At 29.7% G+C, this 22,909-nt stretch overlaps 1 protein-coding gene across 4 annotated transcripts in view; it reads left to right on the forward strand.

Moving 5' to 3' along the window:
* The window catches only part of LOC129957597 (cell adhesion molecule Dscam2-like), a 929,106-nt gene that overhangs the window by 882,226 nt on the left and 23,971 nt on the right, over positions 1 to 22,909 (forward strand). The window contains exons 20-23 of one of the 4 annotated variants that reach the window (XM_056070014.1): positions 10,876 to 11,061; positions 15,679 to 15,975; positions 17,171 to 17,338; positions 22,745 to 22,849. In XM_056070014.1, the coding sequence (XP_055925989.1) occupies positions 10,876 to 11,061; positions 15,679 to 15,975; positions 17,171 to 17,338; positions 22,745 to 22,849 (756 nt within the window). The remainder of the gene's footprint in view (positions 1 to 10,875; positions 11,062 to 15,678; positions 15,976 to 17,170; positions 17,339 to 22,744; positions 22,850 to 22,909) is intronic. The other 3 variants (XM_056070015.1, XM_056070016.1, XM_056070017.1) reach the window with 3 other exon arrangements.

Here is a 22,909-nt window from a genome sequence, read left to right on the forward strand (position 1 = left end):
AACTGTAGCCGCTAGACTTTCACTATTTTTGAAATATTGTTGAACAATTAAAAACACGTTGTTCTATCTAGTAACGCTCTATTTTTATTAACTCTAAGCTATCAGCTGTCAAATGGATTTTTAATAGGGTTACCAACCCTTTATAGCACGAATGGTGGCAATCTGCAAATCTTGCATTAATTTTGGAACACCCCTTTTATAAAAAGTTTTACATTAGAAGTTTTGCTCCCTCGCAATGTGATCTTCCGCGAAACTCAAATCGAAACTAATCACTAAAATCGGATTGAAAACAAATAGTGATCTACTAACAGAAGAAAAGATGCCAAATTCTAAATAGAAAATATGCTAAATAATCTTCAATTTGGTCCGTGAAAGGAGAATATAATGAATCAGCAAAAATATAAAATAATAGAAATTGAAGAACTCAGATAATTAGCCTGTGCCATTTGTTCGTACTTAAACTTATTCGCATACATGAAGCAGTCAATTTAAACAAAAAAGAATGCATGCATGAGTTTGTCAACACAGAAGCTGAAATTTTGCAATTGATAATAATACAGCCAGAAATGGTGGATAATTTTAGCTCCGGCCGGCGTTATAAATAGATTACAATTATATATACTCATGATGTGAAGCAGTGAACTCAATAGAGACTTCAAATATATCCACTATAGGAATTACTACAACAACCCCATAGTCAATATTCCTGTTTATAATCATAAAAGATTCTTCTTAATATAAATAAACAAATTTGGGAAGGAGGGAGTTTAAAACGAATGTTTGTTAGCATTCTTCATAAAATATACCTTCCATGATAAATTATTCCTTGAAAATAATTTGTATCAAATTTCACCTCTATTCGACATTATTAATGTTATTCTTGTTTTTTATAATTATTATGATCAGTTTTATCAGACATTCTTAAAATTCTTATACTCAAGTCATTTTATGAATCAGGAAGAAAAAATTCACAACCTTTTATGGATTTAACTGTTTTTGTTTTTTTTTACTAACTCAAGTTCGCATAATCATGTGAAAAAAATTTATATTTCCTGCCTGAATTTCGTAGCTTTTTTGAAGAATTTAATAATATCTGACTAAAATTGAAATAAACATAAGATATTCTTACATTTTAATTATTTTTATTCATTATTAAAGGTTTTTACATAATCTTATGCTGGAAATATTTTTGTGACTTTGTTAGTAGTCAAGATTTAATAGTTAAAACTGGTTATCTAAGTAATAATTCAGGTTAACCTATTTTAATCAGATACTGTATCTGTACCTGTACTCTAAATGATTAAAAACTTAGAGAAAAGACTGTGATATAAATTGCTATCTTAGTTTTAAAAATAATTGATTCTCTTTGAAAACGCTGAACAAACAATATTTAATATCGATGATTTTTAATATTTAACATCAACTGTTTCTTTAAATGTGTGTTGATGCTATCGGTCGTTTAATATTTAAACAGAAATTTCTGCCACATCTGAACTTTTAATTTCCGTCTTCGTTCGTATATACAAATGTTTCACGCTTATTTTTATTTAATTTTGTTTGGTAATGACGATTTAAATTAGCTTACTTAAATTAAGATGAAGGTGCATAGCTTTTATCGAAAATTTTACAAGAATATTTTTATAGGCAGTTCAAAGTCAATATTTGTCACTCAGTGTACCATTTGGTAAATAATCGCAGATTGTTTGTATTTGCTATTTAAAGGATTTCTAAATGAGATTCATCTAAAACTGTTTTGATTTCATTGCATGATTGTAGTTATGTATGGCAATATTCTTATGATGTTAACGGAGACCTGACCGAATAATTCCACAATACAAAAGTGCATTCCTCTAATAATTTCAAAACGTTTCATTAGCACCCATTATGTATAGAAAGAAGTCAAATACGGAATTTATTTTATTTTACTGTTTATAAAATATAATATCTTTAAATTTGAACATAAGACTTCATGTAAACATGTATTTATCAAGCTTGCTACAATTTTGAGTAAACGGATTTTTACATATTAAAATTCATACAAATTAATAAATCATTTTAAATTAAATGAAAATTTCATACAAATCTGTAACTGCGGTGATAAAATACATGCCAAATTTAATCTATCTAGATCATAACATTTTTTTATTTGTCGATTTCACCTGCACGGAGGTTACCATGTATGATATATTAGCTTTGATGAGTTTCGGCAAAATTTGACATAGACTTATAATCTTTTGGTAAATGTCTTATTTCAAATAAGAAACTATCAATCAAAAAAGCAATCATTGTGAAATTAAAAATAAATATTTCCAGGACCAAACTAATAAAAGATACATGGTATTTAGAGAGATCAAATGCTGCTACAACTAAAACACAAATGAACTTAACCAAATTAGAAATTAATATTAAGTTTAAATGCAGAAAAAAAAACCAAAAAGAAAGAAATGAAATAATGAATCCAGCCTGAAGACTTTTTCAAGGCTCATCCTCAGACAGGGATTTTTTCTGTGAGGGATCTGACTCATAGAAAAAGGGGTCACGAAGGGTCAATATTTTGGACGAAAGTCAGACCCCTCACAGAAAAAATCTCTGGTTTGAATCCCTGCCTGAGGGTGACCCTTGAGAAAGTTTTCAGGCCATATTCATCATTTCATTTCTTTATTTTTGGTTCTTTTTCTGCATTTAAACTTAATAGTTATTTCTAATTTGGTCTTATTTCAAATATCACTTATCTAGCTCATTTCGGAATTAGACTGTGTTGATTTCAGGTATAATTTTAAAAATCGCATTTTTTTTAAAAAATTTGTATTCAAGGAATATAAAAGAAGATTCATCAAAACCTCAAGGTGAAGCTTATTGACGAATTCATCAAGACATAATTCGTCGAAACACTGGCATCTATTTTGATTAGATGTCCAAATAATTAATAGCAACCATTTTTAATATCACGATTTCCTTATTTATTATGCTTAAATCTATTTTAGTTAAAAAAATTTCATAATTAGGCAACTTATAAAGTTCTAAATGCAATGTTTAATTTCACAAGTACAAAAACAGAAGCAAGTTCAGTTTCAACATTAGTGGACTAATAAATGAAATCATGGATTTCGATCATAAAAATTGCAATAAAGTTTTACTATGATAAGATTATTAAGATAACTCTCTCAGAAATATTTAGTTTTATAAGTGTATTAACACAATACGCAACTTTTTAATCGATATTTAAACCGATTAATGCATAGATATCGATAATATAAAAACCAGCATAACCTTTAAAATGACGCCATAATTATGAATCAGATTCTAGGTAAAAGCAATTTCTTTTTCTATCGCATCGCATAAAATTTTAACTTGCTTGCACAATGACGATCTGGAGACCATTAATAATTACGCACAAAATGATCGGATTGTCATAAAAATCACCATCATAAAAATCGCTCAACACTGTCTGCATTTACGATCTGGACTCATTGAAACCTATTTATTACGTGAAAATCTGCTGGCCTGGATTTAAAACTAACTGCAACTTTTATGGATATTTTATGTAGCGACAAACAACAATAGGCAACTCTCCTGAGTCTCGTTAGAGCTGCACTGAATGGCGAGAAAGGTGCAAATTTTACGTTGACTGAATCAGCGGAAAAGAGCCCTTAGGAGCTCCAGACAAAATTGTGAGGACAGATTCAAAGGATGTTGTTTATGGTGATTATTTTATTGCTTTCTCTAACGCGGTGGTTTATTAGGATTTTATGCAAAAGCCGGGGCTTCAAGCGTTGAAGCAGATTTTTCCAAGTAAAGAGGTTGTATGGCTTCATTAAGGCGAGGATACACCTTCTGGGATTTTATATTTGATAATATTTAATTTAAGGAAAAAGAAAAGAAGTTGAAAAATAGCTATGGGAATTCTGCATTTTGTTTTGTGTGTTGGTTAATAAGGTGTTATTTATTCTTTATTCTTTTTTTTTTTTCGATTTAATTTTCTAGTGAATGGATTTTATAGTGGTTCTTTCATTTATTAAAACGGCGATGTATTAAGTATAAAAGCGATTTTCAGAATAGCTGATTTATATAAGCATTTTAATTACATAATACACACTTTTATCCTTAAGTTCGCTTATTTATTATTTGTAAATATTCTGTCTGAAAGAATCAAATTTTTGATCACTCCCCTGTGCACATAAGTTTTGAAATTAAGTATATTTATGTTTTCTCTATTACAGTAAAATATTTTAAAGTTTTCAGAACTTAATTATCAGGTAACTACTAAATTTTATAGCAATTTTAATTCTTTTAGAAATACTTCATCTAATAGTTATTTTAGGAAAAAGAATTATTACAAGATTCAATAATATTTATTTATAATAACCAAACATTAACAAATAGAAAATAATTGTTTCAAATATTTGGAAGTCGAAACAAAATCATAAAAATCTGAAACATAAAAGTAAACTATACTATAAAAAAATTAATCTACTTTCAGTATCAGTAGGGAAAAAACAATTAAAATGCCTATAAATACGAATTAAATTTTAATTTCCTTAAATATGCTTTCCATTGCTTCATATATTAATGATATTTTATAAAGAACTAGCAGCACCCATGCAGTGTTGCCCGTGGTATAACATCTAAGAGGAAAAATTACCTTTAAACTTAAGTCTAGCCTCCACCCGATATGACACAGGCATGTCACGCAACATCAAACAAACATACAAATATATTTAGAAATCATCACAAATAAAAGGATGAATTTCCTTTTTTTAGGAATAATGACTTTTGAATCGCTGTTTAAAATCAGACAAAGAAATGTATAGCACATCACTTGCTATTTGCGCATGCGCAGTTTGAGGTTTTCGATCATAAATGCAAAGCACAGATACGATTTGCACATGCGCGAATCGTAGTAGGAAAATAATTAAAATCGCAATTATAAAACTCCTTTTTTTAATTTTGATAAGACTTCCAATATACTAAAACCTTCCCCAATAAATGCCCTACAAAGTGGTACAAATATCTCCAATAGCAGTTAAGTGTTTTCTGACTTTTTCTCTGCTAAACATACAGTCGCTTTCAGGAGACTTCATTTTGTATTATTTATAGATCTTTTTTTACTTCTTAATGTACTTATAAAAATTTATATTTTATAAAATCTTTTTTTATTATTTTATCAATAATTTCAACTGAGGCTAATATTTAATGTATATTTATGCTTTCACTTTTTCAAATTAGTCAGATAATCTATTCATATGTTATCTTAAATAAGAGAAAACCATCCATGTTGTTCTTGAAAAAATGTTTTGAAATTTCTCAAATGTTCAAAAAGGAGTAAAAGTTATAACTGTTTTAGGTATGAAATCTGAAAATGTTGGAAAATCGAAAAACCATATTCATTCGCGCCAGTCTTTAAAACATTCGCAATAAAAACATTCGCAACCTTTTTGTGTTCTTTTGAACTATTTGGAAGATTGCCAAGTTCTTTTCATATTTATCAAATTATGTTTTTCATTTGATATTTTAAGGTGAATAATCTAAATTTTTTTCATCTACATTTTTAATCGCTTCTATACTTACTTTGAAAATTAAGATAATGTGAAAGTTACTACATTTATATTTGCATCCGTTTCTCTAGATAAATTTAAATTATATACATAAAAATTTTTCCCCATAATCAAATTAACAATATGTGGAAATCTGGCTTCATTAATATGTTAACGAATGGCCTGATATATGTTAAAATGCTAATTTTCGGCATGCTAATTTTGATATAACAATAATCTGGAAAACTTTTGGATGGTTAAGTTTCATTATAAAACGAATGATTTCTAATTTTTAAAATTAAGTACTAATCAGTTATGGTGGTTGCTTTTATGCTTTTATCGAATCATATATAAAAATTTTATTGTAACTAAACATATTGATAGCTTAATATTTTCTGTATTCTCATTTGAGTCTTCATTATTTTGTAATAAATAAGGTACACCATTTTTTTTTTTTTTTTCATTTTTCTTTCCATTGCAAATTTGGTACTGTGAGTGTGCTTTTGATATTCAACAACTGTAACTATGAAAAATAGCACTGACTGCCATCCTGCTCTTGCTGTTTTTTAAAAAGCACTGTACATTAAATCATGAATTTACTTAAATTAACCTTATTTTGATAAACTTGTTTAACCTTACTTCACTTTACCTATTTTATTATGTATTACAACGTATTTTCTGTATTTTTAAAGCTAAACAAAGTTTTTGAAACTGGTATTAGTGTTTGAAGAAAAACTAAATGACTTCAGAACTGTATTAGGAACTCTATTTTTTTGGGTCACCACGCAGATATTAAATTATTAATTATTCCTAATCCCACACACAACTTCAATTACTTGTTTCGGAAAATTGCTTTAAATACTCTAAATTTATTTTTAGTTGGGTTTAATATATTGAAGTTTATTTGATGTACACTGAAAGTGAATGATAATTTGCTGCTCTAAATGCAAATATAAAAAATGCTGTTGATGCCCATGCTTAAAATTTAAATTTCATCTTCAAACCCTGTTTTTATTCTTGTAGAAACGGGTAAGTAACTTTAACTCTTTGACTACACATTTATTTGAAAGTGTCATTTATACTTGGAGCGCACTTAATTTTTTGAACATGAAAAGGTAGTAAATTTTATGTAAGAATTACTATATTTCATATTATTCATACATTATTCAGAATATATACTGCTGCATTATGTTGAAATAATTTAAGTTAATTAGCATCACAAAAGAAATTGAAATATAAATTCAAACAAATACAGGACGTTCTGATATGTCAAATGTATCCAAAGGGGTTAATCAGGATTTTGTAAAAGTATACAGATACCAGAACTAGATAAAAAAAGATTCAAGGAATATAGAAACAGAAATTTTGAATTATATGAATGTGCTATAGAGTTTTTAAAGCAGCCTGAAATATTTAAATCTTTAATATAGATTTAAGTACAATTGAAATGAAGTCAGTAAATGGCGCAGAATCAGATTATTAATTTGGCATGGTAGCTTTTGAAGATATGAATTCCTATATATATATTTTAATGTAATTTTGAGCAACTCTTGAAGTCATTTTTTGGAGTTTATTACATTTATTCAGCAAGAATTATGGAAAGAATGCAATTTAATTTAAGGAATTCCATTTCACTTATAAGCAAATTAATTGAAATCTATTTTAATAGACCTCTTGAGTTTGTCGCCAAAATGGCAACCCATTGAGTCAAGTGGAATAGTTTTTCTAGCAACCATTTGATGTCTGTTTCGTTCCATGGTTTGATTTGCTTTAGCAGCCATTTTGTTATTGTTCGTTTCAGTATCCTGAGACGACCACTTTTCGACGATTCTATCTCACAAAAGGGTGAGACGCGGAACAACGAACGTGTTTATTTCCTCATTCTTTGACCTTTATTTTCTGCCAATTAGATACTTTTTCGTTTTTTTTTTTTTTTTTTTTTTTGCGTGTATACGAGTATTTTGTCCTTTCTGACCGAATTATTTTATTCTAAATCAGTCCTAGTGTAATCCCAGTTTACTTTATTATTAAATGTAAACTGTTTACCCCTATTTTGATGAATTGAACACATCCTAACGCATGCGCAAAAAGACAGATGATTTTAGAATCCATTGGCAAACAATAGTTGACTTTGCAACATGGCAACATTCATGATATGAAGGAACGCATTAAAATAAATTTCAAACAACATATTCTCCTGGATGCTCAAACTGGATTATACCAGTGGTGCTATATTTCTATAAATCAATTGTGATTACAAAAGATAATGCAGATAATACATTCCTTCCATATCACGCGATCAAAATTTCAGGTAAATATTGAAAAATAATTTTAACTCCACAGTCTTTATTGTGTCTGCCTTTTTGCATTATCTGGCATGTTTTTACTTTCCCGTATACATGGTACTCTGTACGTCTGTCTGTGGCAAAGATAAATCAAAAATGCTTTGAAGTAGACTGTCGAAATTCGATATAAGGTCTTTACGCCAAATTGGCAGATTTCTGTCAGATTTTGAGTAAAATCTGTTCAGAGGATGTTTGCCTGTCTGGCTGTTCGAATATAAGTTAACACAATAATTACAAAACAAAGAGAGCTAGCTAGATAAAATTCGGTAAATATATTTAACATTAATAGTCTAGACACATGCCGAATTTTGAACCAAAACCAATTAAGGGTCGACTGTCTGTAGATCTATACTTTCAGAAACATGTAAACGATATAATTCAAAAACCAAATGACTTAAATGTATCAAATTTGGTATGGGATTTTGTGACTACAAGTGCAATTTTTTTTTTGTCTAATTTTTGTTTTAACCGGCTGAGAAAAACATATCGAATACAGTAATTCACTTTTTCTTTTTTCTTTTTTTTTGGGGGGGAGGGGGTTGAGGAGACTATTGACACATGCCAGGGACTAAACGCCAAAAAGCTTCCCAATTTTCAATAACTGCTAAAAGATTCTGTGAAAGTACTAAATTCATGCTATAAGTTACCCCAACGCCATGTAAGGCGTTTTCTGGAATAAAAAGTATATTAGGGAATATGCGAGAACGTTTTGGCGTGACTACTCCAAACTAGAACTGATTTGGACCAATTTTAACTAGAATTGATCAATAGAAGTGAAATGTTTGTCTTTGGATGTAAGTATGAATATTGAGAAATAGCCTAAGCAATATATGATATCCAGTTAGATTCAAACTAAGATTCAATGAGATTAATCAGCCACAAGATTTTATTTTAAATCACATGTAATTATCTCAGATGAGATCCAGTAAGATTATGTGATATATGATGATAAAATTTGAAAGTGTGAATGACGAATTGATGATCAGAAGTAGCTTGCCTAAATTTAAATGTAAAAAGAGACAAACTTTGCACTTCCATCAATAATTTCTTGGCAGACGATAACTCTTATTCCCACCAAAACAATTTCTCTCAATGATTCGTCTGTATAAAATTGACCATATTTAATCAGAAATCATGATGTAATGTAATGTTTCGAAATTAACCTGTTAATCGAGCTTGACGAAATATTTCATTACGAAACGAATTAAATTTAATTAATTACCCGGTTAACAGGTTAATCTGTTGTCAATAAACTTCTACAAACGTGCAATCTTTTGAAAATAATCTATCAGAATTATTTATAGAGATTTTCTTTTAAATACTTTTTATGTCTAGCTACAGATTAATAGATTTATTTATTTAATTTCATGTCACTCATATATATAATCCTGATACATTTAATCATTAAAGATAGCTATTACATCATAAAAGCTAGGCACTATTATAACCAACAATACCATAATAACTAATTATTATTGATTTTCAGAAAATTTCTTCAATGAAACTCAGATTGTCCGTAAATTTATATCAGCGTTACTCGTGTTCTGACTCCACCATAACCTTCATAGCTTATCATTTTCTACTTCTATTAAATAACATCTGTAATTCGACTCGAAAATAATAAAATTACCAAGCCTATTCTCTACCCAGGTCACAATGAGTCGATTTAATATGACTACAAATATGGAGTGTCGATCTACCTTGTAAAGTCAGAAGGTTTAGCTGGTTCTTTTGGGTATAAATACTTGAATAGAATTCGTCTTTGAACTGCAGTAGCCTATTGATGAAGTCATGGCTTTTCAATTTAAGGTCTTAGATTCGATATCATATAATATTCAAATTTACTTTCTGCTTCTCTTGAAACTTCAATAGGGATCAAAGTATATAGAAAAATCATCAAAATTCAAGAGAGGTAAAAAAAATAATAAAGCTATTAAGATTCCTTTAGAATGAGATAATGTTACGTTTAATCAAGTCAATATGACTCGACCGCTGGAGAGTCAATCTACATTCAAAAACCAAAAGATTGACTTGGCTCTTTTGATATTGTATAAATGAATTTGATTCAACTTGGCACTGTACTGGCCTGTTGATGAAGTCTGCTTCATAATCGGAAGTAGGAATTGAAGATCAAATTCAACTAAAACTTTCTCGGTCCTTATGCTGTTAAGTGTGTAAGACCACTCAGCCATTGTACTCATTAGCTGACCACGTTCTATGTAATGAGATCTTCTCTCAAGATAAACCTTACATAGCTTCTTAAAAAAAGAAATATTAATCTCTTCGCTTATATTATGCCTGGCTTGTGCGCCAAATTGCAGAATTTTTTATGCTTAAACACATAATTATATCATTGAAAGATTTCATTAAAAAACATTGGACATGACCAAGTCTCTCTTTTGTCTTTTTCTCGCTTATGGATTAAATTGCCATTTCTCGATAATTACATACATTCCAAGGTCAAGGCATTAACATAACAAATTAAAAATTAAAAATCAATCCAATCTTCACTCAGATTTTCACAGCCGTTGTATTTGTGTTCTTAGCACCTGATTTAACATTTTAGAATATCGTATTTATTGTCCCTTCTAAAAAATTTAATTTTGTATACAATTAAGCCTATTTAATAAATACCTAATGTACCATACTTTGAAATTACGCTGACGATAGTCTAATAGGTGCATTTAATATCGAAACATTCAATCTGATAGAAAAGTCAATAATGGCAAACTGGTATTATCCCTACACTGTATTATCGCAAATGAATTCAGGAAGCATAGTTTGAGTATTTGACAACCCCTATCGTGCAACAGTCAACTTTAATGATCAACAGGCTAAATATCTTCTGAGATTCTAATAAATTTCATGAAGCGTTACTAATGCAGACATTAATTACTCTGCAATGTGTTATAACCCGAGTACATCGTTGATATCAGTACCATGATATCAAACTACATTTTCACAGATGTATAATGAATTTTGTTGTAACATTTCAGAATACACAATTCACTACAAAAGTGATGACGGCGAATGGAAATCAGAACAGTTAGGTAGTAATGTGGATAGATATACCATAACCGGCCTCAAATGTGGATCCAGATATCAACTCTACATGACTGCTTCGAACAGCTTGGGAACTGGCGAGCCGAGTTCGCCAGTTTTTGCTAGAACTCAAGGCGCTGGTAAGTAATGTTTGATGTGGATTTCTGTATTAATATTTTAATAAAAATAATTGTTATTTTGGTACACTTTCGATATTAGCCTAAAAGAATTTTATTATACTATTGATGTAGTGCTAAACAGACGAATAACTGTCATTGACAAAGTTTTCTAAGCTCACTGAAATATGCATGCTTCACCCAATAAGTCAGAAAACCGAAACGAAGCCTTTACAGTTGCTCTCTCATGCATAAAATTTCATTCTTCACATTTAGTTCTCATCAATTGATTGATGGGATTTTTTAATTTTTTTCATGGCAGTCTTCTAAGATCACTGAAATATGCATGCTACATCCAATAAATTTGAAAACCGAAACGAAAATTTTCAGTTGCTCTGTCATTTATAAAATTCCATCCTCCTCATTTAGTTCTTATCAATTGATTGATTGATATTTTTCAGTTATTTTCATGGAAATCTTCTAAGATTACTGAAATATGCATGCTTCATCCAATAAGTCAGAAAACCGAAAAAAAACCTTCCCCACTCCATTATCATTTGTATAATTCCTTTCTTTTCATCAAATTTTTATCAACTGATTGATTGATTTCTTTCAATTATTTTCATGGCAGTCTTCTAAAATCACTAAAATATATATACTTCATCCAATAAGTTATAAATTTGAAACTAAACCTTTACAGTTGCTCTTTCAAATGTAAATTTTCCTTCTTCTCGTTTAGTTCTGATAAATTGATTGATTGATATTTTTCAATTATTTCCATGCCGGTCTTCTAGAGCCATTAAAAAATGCATGCTTCTTCCAATTAGTCAGAAAAATGAGACAAAACCTTTACAATTTCTCTCTTAATTATAAATTCCACTCTTCTCATTTAGTTCTTTTCAATTGATTGATAGATTGATTTTTTCTCATTTTTTTCATGGCAGTCTTCTAAGATCACTGAAATATGCATGCTACATCCAATAAATTTGAATAACCGAAACTAAAATTTTCAGTTGCTCTCTCTCATTTATAAAATTCCATTCTCCTCATTTAGTTCTTATCAATTGATTTATTTATTTTTTTCAGTTATTTTCATGGAAATCTTCTAAATATAAATATAAATTCAAATATAAATTTCCCTTCTTCTCATTTAGTTCTTATAAATAGTTCGATCGATATTTTTCAATTATTTTCATAGCAGACTTCTAAGGTCACAAAAAAATAAGCATACTAAATACAATAAGTCAGGAAACCGAAACGAAAACATTTACAGTTGCTGTCTCGATTATAAAATTCCATTTTTCTCATTTAGTCATCAATTGATTGTTGATTTTTTTTTCAATTATTTTCATGGCAGTCTTCTAAAATTACCAAAATATGCATACTTCATCCAGTAGGTCAGAAAACCGAAACGGATTCTTTACAATTGCTCTCTCAATTATAAAAGCCCATTCTTCTCATTGTTCTTATCAATTGATTATTTGATTTTTTTTTTCAATTATTTTCATCCAATAAGTCAGAAAACTGAAAAGAAACCTTTATAGTTGCACTCGGATTTATAAAATTCCATTCTTCCCATTTAGATCTTATCAATTGAATGATTGATTTTTTTTTCAATTATTTTTACAGCATGCAAGACAGGTCTTGTTGTTTTCATTCCAAGTTGCCGCCTCTTTAATGCATTTTATGTTTACGATGTTTATTTGAGTTTTTCGGCCTTCCTTCAAAAAATTTTTAATTATTTGCTCTCCTCATAAAACGCATAAATAATATGAAAATGCATTAATAATTTTATTTTAAATAATATAAAATAGTATAAATTATAAAACGCATAATATACTAAAAATAATAAATTTAAATCTTTAGCTGTCTCAGCATGCGAATTATGACTTCATTTTGCAAACACACGCCAAATGTTATTTTCTTTTAACATTCCTCGTTAGCCAAATATTTACGTAAAAATGAATCAATATGCATTCAGTTCTCACACATCACTCTTCTGCTTTACATTTCTCTTCAGAGAAATGTATTAAAATTTATTTTTATTTCCATTACACATTTTGTCACTAACAACTAGTACTATAGAAATTTTCTTTTAACTATAAGAAGAATGAAAAGATCATTTTTTAAAAAATGGTCTTTCTATTATTTCACTAAAAAGTAGAGGGGGGGGGTATTGTTTTTTTTTAATTTTTAATTTATTATCTATTATAAATATTATGTCAATTGAAATTAATTCTTTTTTCTCTAATTCACTAACAGTTAAAGTCATGTTTTGTAATTAATTTTTTTTAAATTAAACATTTAATTCATCATTAACTATTTTTATTAAGCTACTGTATTTTCATCATTAATTTTTTTATCATATTCCCTTATTTGTATTTCTTGCGTAAACATAAAGAAAGAACAGTATTACTGTCTGGCTTCTTAATCTTTTAACAGATAATTCACGCATTTTGGTGGAAAATTTCGCCATCTTTGATAAGGCCCGAGAAAAAAATTGCTGAAATATTAGGATACCTCATAAGTTTCTTTCCTATTTCTAATATGAAATGAATACACAATATTTACTGTTTATTATTTATTTTATTATATAAGAACCCTTTTGTTCTATTACCTTCTCCCATCTCTCAGGAAGCCTCGTTATAACTTCTTTTCGAAATTTTTGTGTTTTGGACAAGAAATAATCCTCGAGGTGTGCTTTCCTTTTTCTGAGATATTTAAAGCGCTTATCACAAAAAGAATTTCTTAAGGGCAGGAAGAAGTAATAATCAGATGGAGCGAAATCTGGAGAGTATGCATGATGCGGTAAAACATCCCACCAAATTGTGAGAATTTCTCTCGACTAATGCAATATGTGGCCTCGCTTTGTCATGTTGAAAAACAACACCTCGTCGATTCATTAATTCTGGCCGTCTTTTTGATATGGCAGCTTTCAATTGATTCAGTTGATGACAGCATTTCATAGAATTTATTGTTTCACCTTGTGGAAGGAACTCGAGGGAAATTATGCCTTTTCAATCCCAATAAATGGACAAAAGAACTTTTTGGAGGGGTGGGGGGGGGTCCCGGCTTTTCGACATTTGGGAACTCTTGTCCGACTGAAACCGATGACATAGACGTCTAATAGATAAGCCGGCATGTTTGTACAAGCAGAGCCAGATAAGGCCATTCATAGCAAGATGAGAAAGAAAATTTTGGGCACCCTCATATTTTGCATTTTTATAGAACTTTTAGCATTCAATCTGCAAGAAAAAAAATTATCTCTAAAGGCTATACGTTATAGCAGAGTGTCAAAGACTTGCGCCATTTTCATTTCAATGAGGATAAAATACCTTTTCTGTTCTGTCGTCTTTCAAGAACTCTTTAGAGTCGAGCTTTTTCTGTCGTCTTTCAAGAGCATTCTTTTTCTCCCCATTAGCATGCAACATGGCGTCAAGCATGTGAAGATGGAATTAAATAAAGCAATAATGGCGGTTCTAGTTCTATCTGTGTTTTCACATATCTGGTCAAAACAATGAATCAAATGTTCATGGTAAAATACAAATATGGAATCTTCTGTTATCAAATCTAGAGAATCCGAAATAGTTGTTTGCTTAACTCCTATATAAGTTTGCTGAAGTATTTAAATGAAAGTTATTTGATTGTTTTACTGAATTCCACCAGTATTTATGTTTCATTTGAAGAAAAGCTTCCCGCATCTATACCTACCACAAAGAACAATTGAACTGTTTTTGAAACCCACATGTGTCAACAACTTTTTGAGGAATACTGATTAAGAATTCAGCAAAAGGATAAAATCAAGAATCTTCTTCCTACGATTCTCATTTCTCATTCAAAGCATTCTTTAATGCCAATTACGGGATTGGATTGGATTCGATTGGATTGGGCTGGGCTGGGCTGGGCTGGTCTAGATTGAACTGGACTGGGCTAGGCTGGTCTAGATAGGACTGAATTGGATTGTAAAAATGTATGTTAAAAAACTCATACTTGTCGGCATGAACCTTGTTTATAATATAAGGCCACTGATGTGCTAAATAACGGATTTAATCTATCTGTAGGGTAATTATATATATATATATATATATATATATATATATATATATATATATATATATATATATATATATATATATATAATTTGTTCTAGAGGATCCCACCGGGGTGGGGCATCTCAGATATTAGAATAAGAAGATTCCGATATCGTCATTGGTTCTCACCACCCTGAAGGCACATAAATGGTGTAGGTTCGACTATCCTCTAACGACGACGGAACGTGCTTCCTACGGGAAGTATTGTTCCGTGACCAGTTATGGCCCTTAGGACTCAACCTTAGTTCCCATCAATGCTTTTGCAGCTATCCGGTGATTCAGATTCTATCCATATGCCTCAGAGCGAGTCGGAGTAGTCAGCGTATGATATTTGTTATAAAGAGAGAAAAATGTAATTCAGATGCTTTCATTGTGCTTTTCTGTATTAATCCTGTATATATAGTATGTAACTATACATATCGAATATATTAAGTTCTGCTTAAATCGTGTATAATTTTTATTTACAGAGCATATATTTATATAAATTAATATTTTAATGCAAATTCTATGTACATATTTGAATAAATATATTTCTTCCGTTTTTAAACAGCTCCGATGTCCCCTCAAGAATCAGTCTTTCTTCAACCCAATGCCACTTCAGTATCTCTGCACTTATCAGCCTGGAAAAACGGTGGTTGCCCCATCACGCATTTCGTGGTTCAGCACAGGCCTAAGTACCAGAATCAATGGATCACAGCCAATGAAAAGCTGGACATGCCCAGGGAAGTCTACACGATACGGCATTTGGCTCCAGAAAGAGAATACGTCATCATGGTCACTGCACACAGTGAAGCTGGACTTACACAGGGGGAATATGGAGTCAAAACGTTACCTGCCTCTGCAATAGGTATAGAGTATAAAAACTGTAAGACACTCTTTCCGCCCCAGTGTGCTTCAATATGTTGGATATTCTGAAATTCATTCTAATTGGAGGAAATGAATACTTTAATACTACTCTTCACATGTGTTGAAAATAATTTGGAAGCACATATTTTCAAATATCTGTACATATTTACAACTATTATATCATGGAAAATTAATTTTTCAAAAAGAAAGCTTTTAATTGAAAATCAAAAATATATTTAAATCCGATGATATTGCATAAACTGTAACTCATAATTGTAAACAAAACTTGTAATAAAAGATTGAAGAAAAGATATTTATTCTAATTAATTATGTTATGTTTTATATTCGTTTGCTATAATGTAAGCAATCTTTCAAGAGAAAATATCATAAACAAGCCTTTACGAAAAAATGAATTATTTTCTTATTTAATATTTATTATTTCTTTATTTGTTCGTTTTATACTTATTATTTCTTTGGGTTATTTCTTTTTTTAGATATAGTTTTTATTTTTATTTTTGTTTCAGCAATTATTAATTTCTATCTTTTATAAGTTAATAAAAACTTTTAAAATAATTTTCCTTAAAAAAGTATATCTTCTTCTCAATTACTTAATTCTAAAGAATATCCAGACAAAAAAAACGACTTAATAATTTATCTAAATTGAATACATTTATTTAACACTGTATATTTCATATTCTCTTTTACATAGCTAAAACATAAGCAACTTGAGAAGTACCATTTAATAAATAAAATACAAAATTGCTATCACAACTCATTTGGAATAATGTAAAGAAATAAGTTATTAAATATGCTGTAATATTTAATTTCAAATACTTGATCATTTATCACGATATTAGTATTTCATAACTCTCAAAATAATATCCCACGTCGGGTTCAGTTTTCTATTTATTTTTGTACAAATATTTGAATATCTTGTGATAATACTCCATACGAAATTTCAGAATATTTATCAATAATTTATCGTCAGTATATCAAAAATGAATTTTGTTATCATAAATATGTCATGTTTGTAGCATTTGTTCAGTAACATAACCTTTCTTCAAGACGGTCTCACACGACGGACGCAAAAAGATACCATAAGCACTCTGTAGATTCGGGTACCCATTTGTTCATGAAACTGGCGCCCTCTATTTCATGAAAATGTTTTCCTGATCACGCAATTCTCCTATTCATAGCTCCCACTTCTTCTCCAGCTTTCGGGAAAAGGGAGACTGGCCTTCCCTTTTACAAAAATGTGGCCTTGGTGGTCCCGGTGGTGGTCTCATCCCTGGTCATCCTGGTCCTGCTGTTTGCCATCGTCGTCTGCTTCAGGAAACATTCGCAAGACAGAAGAGGAAGACACGGTAAGTTGCACTTTAGAATAAACCAACGGAAGTGGTATCCACGATTCTAGCATACTCTCTTATTAAAAATTTATACTTCCTGATCCACATAAAATTGAGGACCTTCTAATGCCTTGCAGACATTAATGAATGATAAATATGATATTGTAAAATCGTTATCAAGACCGATCAATAAGAGAGTAGTTTAACAAAACAATTCGTTTGGTATTTACAGCCTTATATAACTTGTTCTCGTATAGGTTGCTATTATTTACAAAAATCAAATGACAGTTGAATCATGAAATAGTTCCTCAATCAAATCGGGAAATAAGTCATCAAAAACCCGCTAACAGACTGTTAGCTTAAAACGGCTAGTGCTACTCCAGAAATATACCTGGCCGCGGTGGCCTGGTAGTAAGATCTCGACTTGTGAGCCGTAAGGTTTCAGGTTCCAGACCCGATTCCACCGAAGAACCGTCGTGTAAGGGGGTCTGTTGCACGTTAAATCCGTCAGGGCCAAACGTCCTCCCTCTGGTGTGGTTTAAAGAGGGGGGTACCAGCTCAGGTGTCGTCCTCGTCACCTGACTGTCGTTCGTCCAAACGAGGTTCGTCCCAAAATAGCCCTAGTATTTCTTTACAACGGGACGTTGATAAAACTAAACCAGAAATATACCGATCTTTATCGGGTGGACCCTAACACAGAAACCCGAATCACATGGAGTTTCTCAAAAAATCAGGAACAACTTTAACGATTACATTACTTTCTTTATAATTCGTAAAAGAAAAGGGAATATAAAGCCACAGCCTCCAGTTAAAAGTAACTAGGGTTTCATCTACGCTCGGGAATATGGTACTTTATGATATCAATATTTAGCAATTCAATTGTCCGACTTTATGACAGCCACCATCATAATAAGCTTAGCAGTCTTAAATCTGAAATTGCTTCAAAAATTTTCATTACAATTCTCTATAGTAGTATCATGCTCTTGTTCTTAACCATCTAAACATTTAATGCCCTATGTGATATGCTATGTTCCTATCATCTAGCATCTTAACCTATGAGAACTTGATAACGTTTGCACAGAAAAAAATGGAAAAAAGGCATTGTTTATATTGTAACACTACCAGCTGTACGCACAGCTCCTTTTGCGTCAATTTGTTTAATATGTATGTAAGAAAACGCAAAACGCATATACTTTAAAGTCATAGAGATTTTACATTCAATCATAAGAGGTTTTGACCTCAACTGTAATTAATTACTACTCTAAATAATTCAAATAAAAACACTTGTGGTATGAATGTTTAGCATATATATGTAAAAATTTCTTCGAATCTCCCCTCCCCCTCCACGGGAGAAGCATGGAATTTTTAGGTTCATAGTACCGTTTATAAGAGATTAACTTAAAGATTAGCAATATCAGGAGAATGTAATTTAAATACTCCTTAACCCAGATAATATCTTTTTTAAACTGTACTGGTTGGATCATTAGTTTGATTGATTAGTAAAAAAAACCTATTATTCTTCAATGCCAAGAAATCAAAATTAATATAATATATCAAAAAACTCAATACTCAAAGATGAATCGGTAGATGGCGCTCATTAAAAATTGCTTGTTGAAAGAAAAAGAAAAATTGGCAGACGATAATAATACGTTGTTAAGATTATACTAGTCTTATAGGTTTCTTCTATTAGACAAATATTTCAAATAGTCCGAAAACAATATAGCCAATGTTCTTTTCTAGGTTATAGTAGTGTTAATAAAGGTTTCTAATTAGTTTAAATTTGTTTAGTAAGGTCGGATTAAATTCTGGATAATTGCAATTATTGTTATCACATCCGTTTTTTAATTTTTAATCCAAAGAGTGAAGAATAAAAAAAGATAAAACATTTTCTAGATCATGTTAGGACTTGCCATTTTGATGAGTTTTGTACATATTTTGAAGCTAGATTTTCTGGTAATATGTTTCATTCAAGGAATATTGAATGTCCTGGAGTTCAAACCAATACGATGTTTTGATTTAGGTTGGTTTTAATAACGATTCATTTAGCTATTCTCAGTGAGTTGAAAGACTTACTTAGCGGTCATATATGGCTTGACAGATCGCTAAAAATTCAGTCGTAAAAATGAAATTAATGAGATGAAATTGATAAGAGAAGAACTATAATAATAAAATGCTTAAATAAACTAATTAAGCTTTTTAATATCAACTGCTACTTAAATAAAATTCTAGCAATTACAAAATTTAGAAAGCCAGGTAATAAATAAATATCACGGTATAAGATACAATGTTAGCGTTGAAAATAACAATGAGTATATAAGTTAACATATCTTTTAAATGTGTTCTTTCATTTTTTAAATAGAATTCTACTCAATAAATTCGAGATAAAAACCAATACAAAAACATATACGGTATGCTAATTCGAGGCATTAAAATTTTAAAATTACTAAAATATGAAACAATATTAGGTAACATATTTCTAAAAAATTGCGCCAGATTTAAAAGACAGCTTTTAAAGGTTCAAATCAATATCAAAAGTCATTAAGCAACAAATTGAACTCAAAACACAACTAAAAACCTACGTAACAAAAACCAAAAGTAGAAATGTTCAAAGAAAATAATTTCAACATTGAAAAATCGCGCAACTTATCGATACAATTAAATAATAAAATCGACATACTGGAGAGGGGCACTGTTATAAAATGTATATAAATTAATTTTAATAAAAATTGATTAAAATTAAAGAAATAGCCATTTAGCTACCAGGAAATTTATGTTATTAAAAAACTTTTTTTAATTTTAAATTAATGTAAAAATATTTTTTGTGCAATGATTTGTTCCGAAATTATGGCAAAGAAACGTAACATATTTTAATCCCCACTTAAACCCCTTTTACGAAAGCTTTTTTAATATAGTAAATCCATCTAGGGGGTAAGGAATATGTATACAAAATATGGTTCAAAACTATTTGGGGGCATCCGTAAGTTTCAAATATACAAACAAATGGATTTTCAATAGCATAAATTGTCTGCCAACGGATTCTGAAACCCTTCGCTATTTTGCGCATGCGTTAGGATGGGTTTAATTCGACAAAATAGGGGTGAGAGGAAAGAGGAAAGGAGAAGATGTTTATATTTAGCAAAAAAATTAATTCCAAAAATGCGCACATTCTTTCGCGTCTCACCTTTTAGCGAGAAAGAATCGTCGAAAAGTGATCGTTTCGGGATATTAAACTAACAGTACAGAGATCATATTATTTGTTTTAATAAATCATAGTGGTGAAAGACTTATTAAAAACACTCACCTTAATCATAAGATCATTCTCGCATGGCTGGTGTATAAAATTATCCAAGATAAGATCTCACTTGACATATTCGAACGAACTCAGTTTGCAAGAACAACCATTTATTACATCTAATTAACTGTTACTTTGAAAAATAACAGTGAAGAGCTCCAAAACTGAACCTATTCTTTGCCAACTTACGTGAAATCTCCAATTAATCATAACAAATTAAGTTATCGCATGTAATTAGGAGTATGCACTCTTTTCTATAATTACGATTGTTAACTTCCTTTGAAACAAGTTCTAGTGCCAAGATTCCTGTGCAAGCATTCATTTCCTTAACTTGGTCTTTTATTTTTGCTTAAATACTGCTTCAATCTACATCTTAAGATAACCAGACAGTTTCTAAATGTCATATTAGTTAAGAAAGTACAATTTGTAAAGGTTAGAATTCTTTTTAAGTGGATATGGTTACAATTCAATTAGTTATTATGCAATCTTAGTGGGTGGATATTGTAAATTGTTACAAATGTTTCCCGTATTTTTATTACAAGCTTTAATTTTATTTTATTTTTTCATGTTGTATATTGCCAAAACTGAACTTTTATAATCGATTTTTCAAATTATTTTCAGCCTGTTATATAGTTACGAAATATATATAGTGCAATATAGTTACGAAATTTTGTATAGTTGTAATATTCCAGAATATGATACAATCTTAATGTAAACAACATTTTGGCTATGTAATATGTTCCACATCTCCTTCTAAACAGGGCCAAATTCAACCAAATTTTATACACATTATTTAAAACGTCAAAAAATATTCACAATTTTTCAAAATGCAATAGTTAATTACATATTCAATTAATTAGAAATTAATTGAAATATTGCCGATTTCCCATGTTAACTTTGCAGTTAATTATTCTACAAGAAATATTTTATACCATCTTCAAATTTTAAAATTCTACTTTTTTAATAATACCTATTTTATTATCATGCAATATTTTATCTTTTTTTTTTTACAATCTAATAAATAATTGAAGATTTTCAGACGATTTTAAAGTAAATGAATTCATAAATACATTCGTTGCTGGGCAACGGTGCGACTTTGAACAATTCTATTTTTATTTTTATTTTTAAAAATCTTTTGGTGATGTTTCTTATAGCTCTTAAATTCATTCGATTTCATATTTATTAAAAATAAAATTACAGATTATAAAAAGATTTTATGTAATATAATATTTTACAAAAAAAAAAAAGAGCTTTTGCCTTAAAATTTAGTCATTTAAAAAACTTTACTTATCAACATGTTTGGATTCCGTTAAAGGCTAGTATAAAATAGAACCGCACTTTTTCGCATACGATGTTAAGTTAAAAAAATTTCTCATAAATAATTTTAATTTTAATGATGTTTATGTGGCAACTTATTAAGCCGTAAGTGTTACAATAGCAAAAAGGCATAAGACCGAGATCACTGGAATTTCAACTAGTATTTTAATGTTTTCATAAATAAGTTACGTTAAACAATTTTTATAGTTAAATTTTGGAATAGTTATGAAAAGCGCCATTTAATAATAAATTTGAGAAATTGATTATAACTTTTCATAATATTTATATTAATGAGTCATGAAATATATTTACAACTAAAAAGTTAAAAATAATACAAATGGAGAAAAAAACTCCATAAACCTGATTTATTTAAGGAATTGCAAAATAGATATTAATTAATTATCAAAAATATGTTGGACAAAATCCTAGAAGGTGGTGGGAACGCTTCCAAGGGATTTAACTGGCTTTCAAATAACATTAGATTTACTTAGCATTCATTAAAAATCAAAATATATAAAAACTGAATGGTCATTTTTTTTAACCTTATACAATTCCGTACCCCACGACGAACGAAGGAAATATAGCACAGTGCTTCATGGTATTTAAAAGATTTAACTGAGTTACTTCAAAATTTAATGATAGGATAGTAAAGGCCTTTCTCTGTAAGTTAATGTTTTTTGCAGGTATTAAACATTGCTACAAAAAATTTTAAAATTAAATAAATTTATCATGCTTCTTATACCTTTTAATTTTTATTCTCTTACAAATAATAATTCATTTAGATAACAAAGATAATTATTAATTCTTTCTTTCAGATTATGACAATAGAAAGCCCGTTGGCGATTCTTTAATGATGAGCGATATGACCAAACAGTTGCCAGCCAAGTCAACCAAATTTTCTCATTATACCTGCCCCGCAGGTAAGTACATTGCTTTTCAGAAAAGTATTTAATTTTAAAGTATTATCTTTTGTTTTATAG

The sequence above is a fragment of the Argiope bruennichi genome, chromosome 11, assembly GCF_947563725.1.
Source record: "Argiope bruennichi chromosome 11, qqArgBrue1.1, whole genome shotgun sequence".
Taxonomy (NCBI): Eukaryota; Metazoa; Arthropoda; class Arachnida; order Araneae; family Araneidae; genus Argiope; species Argiope bruennichi.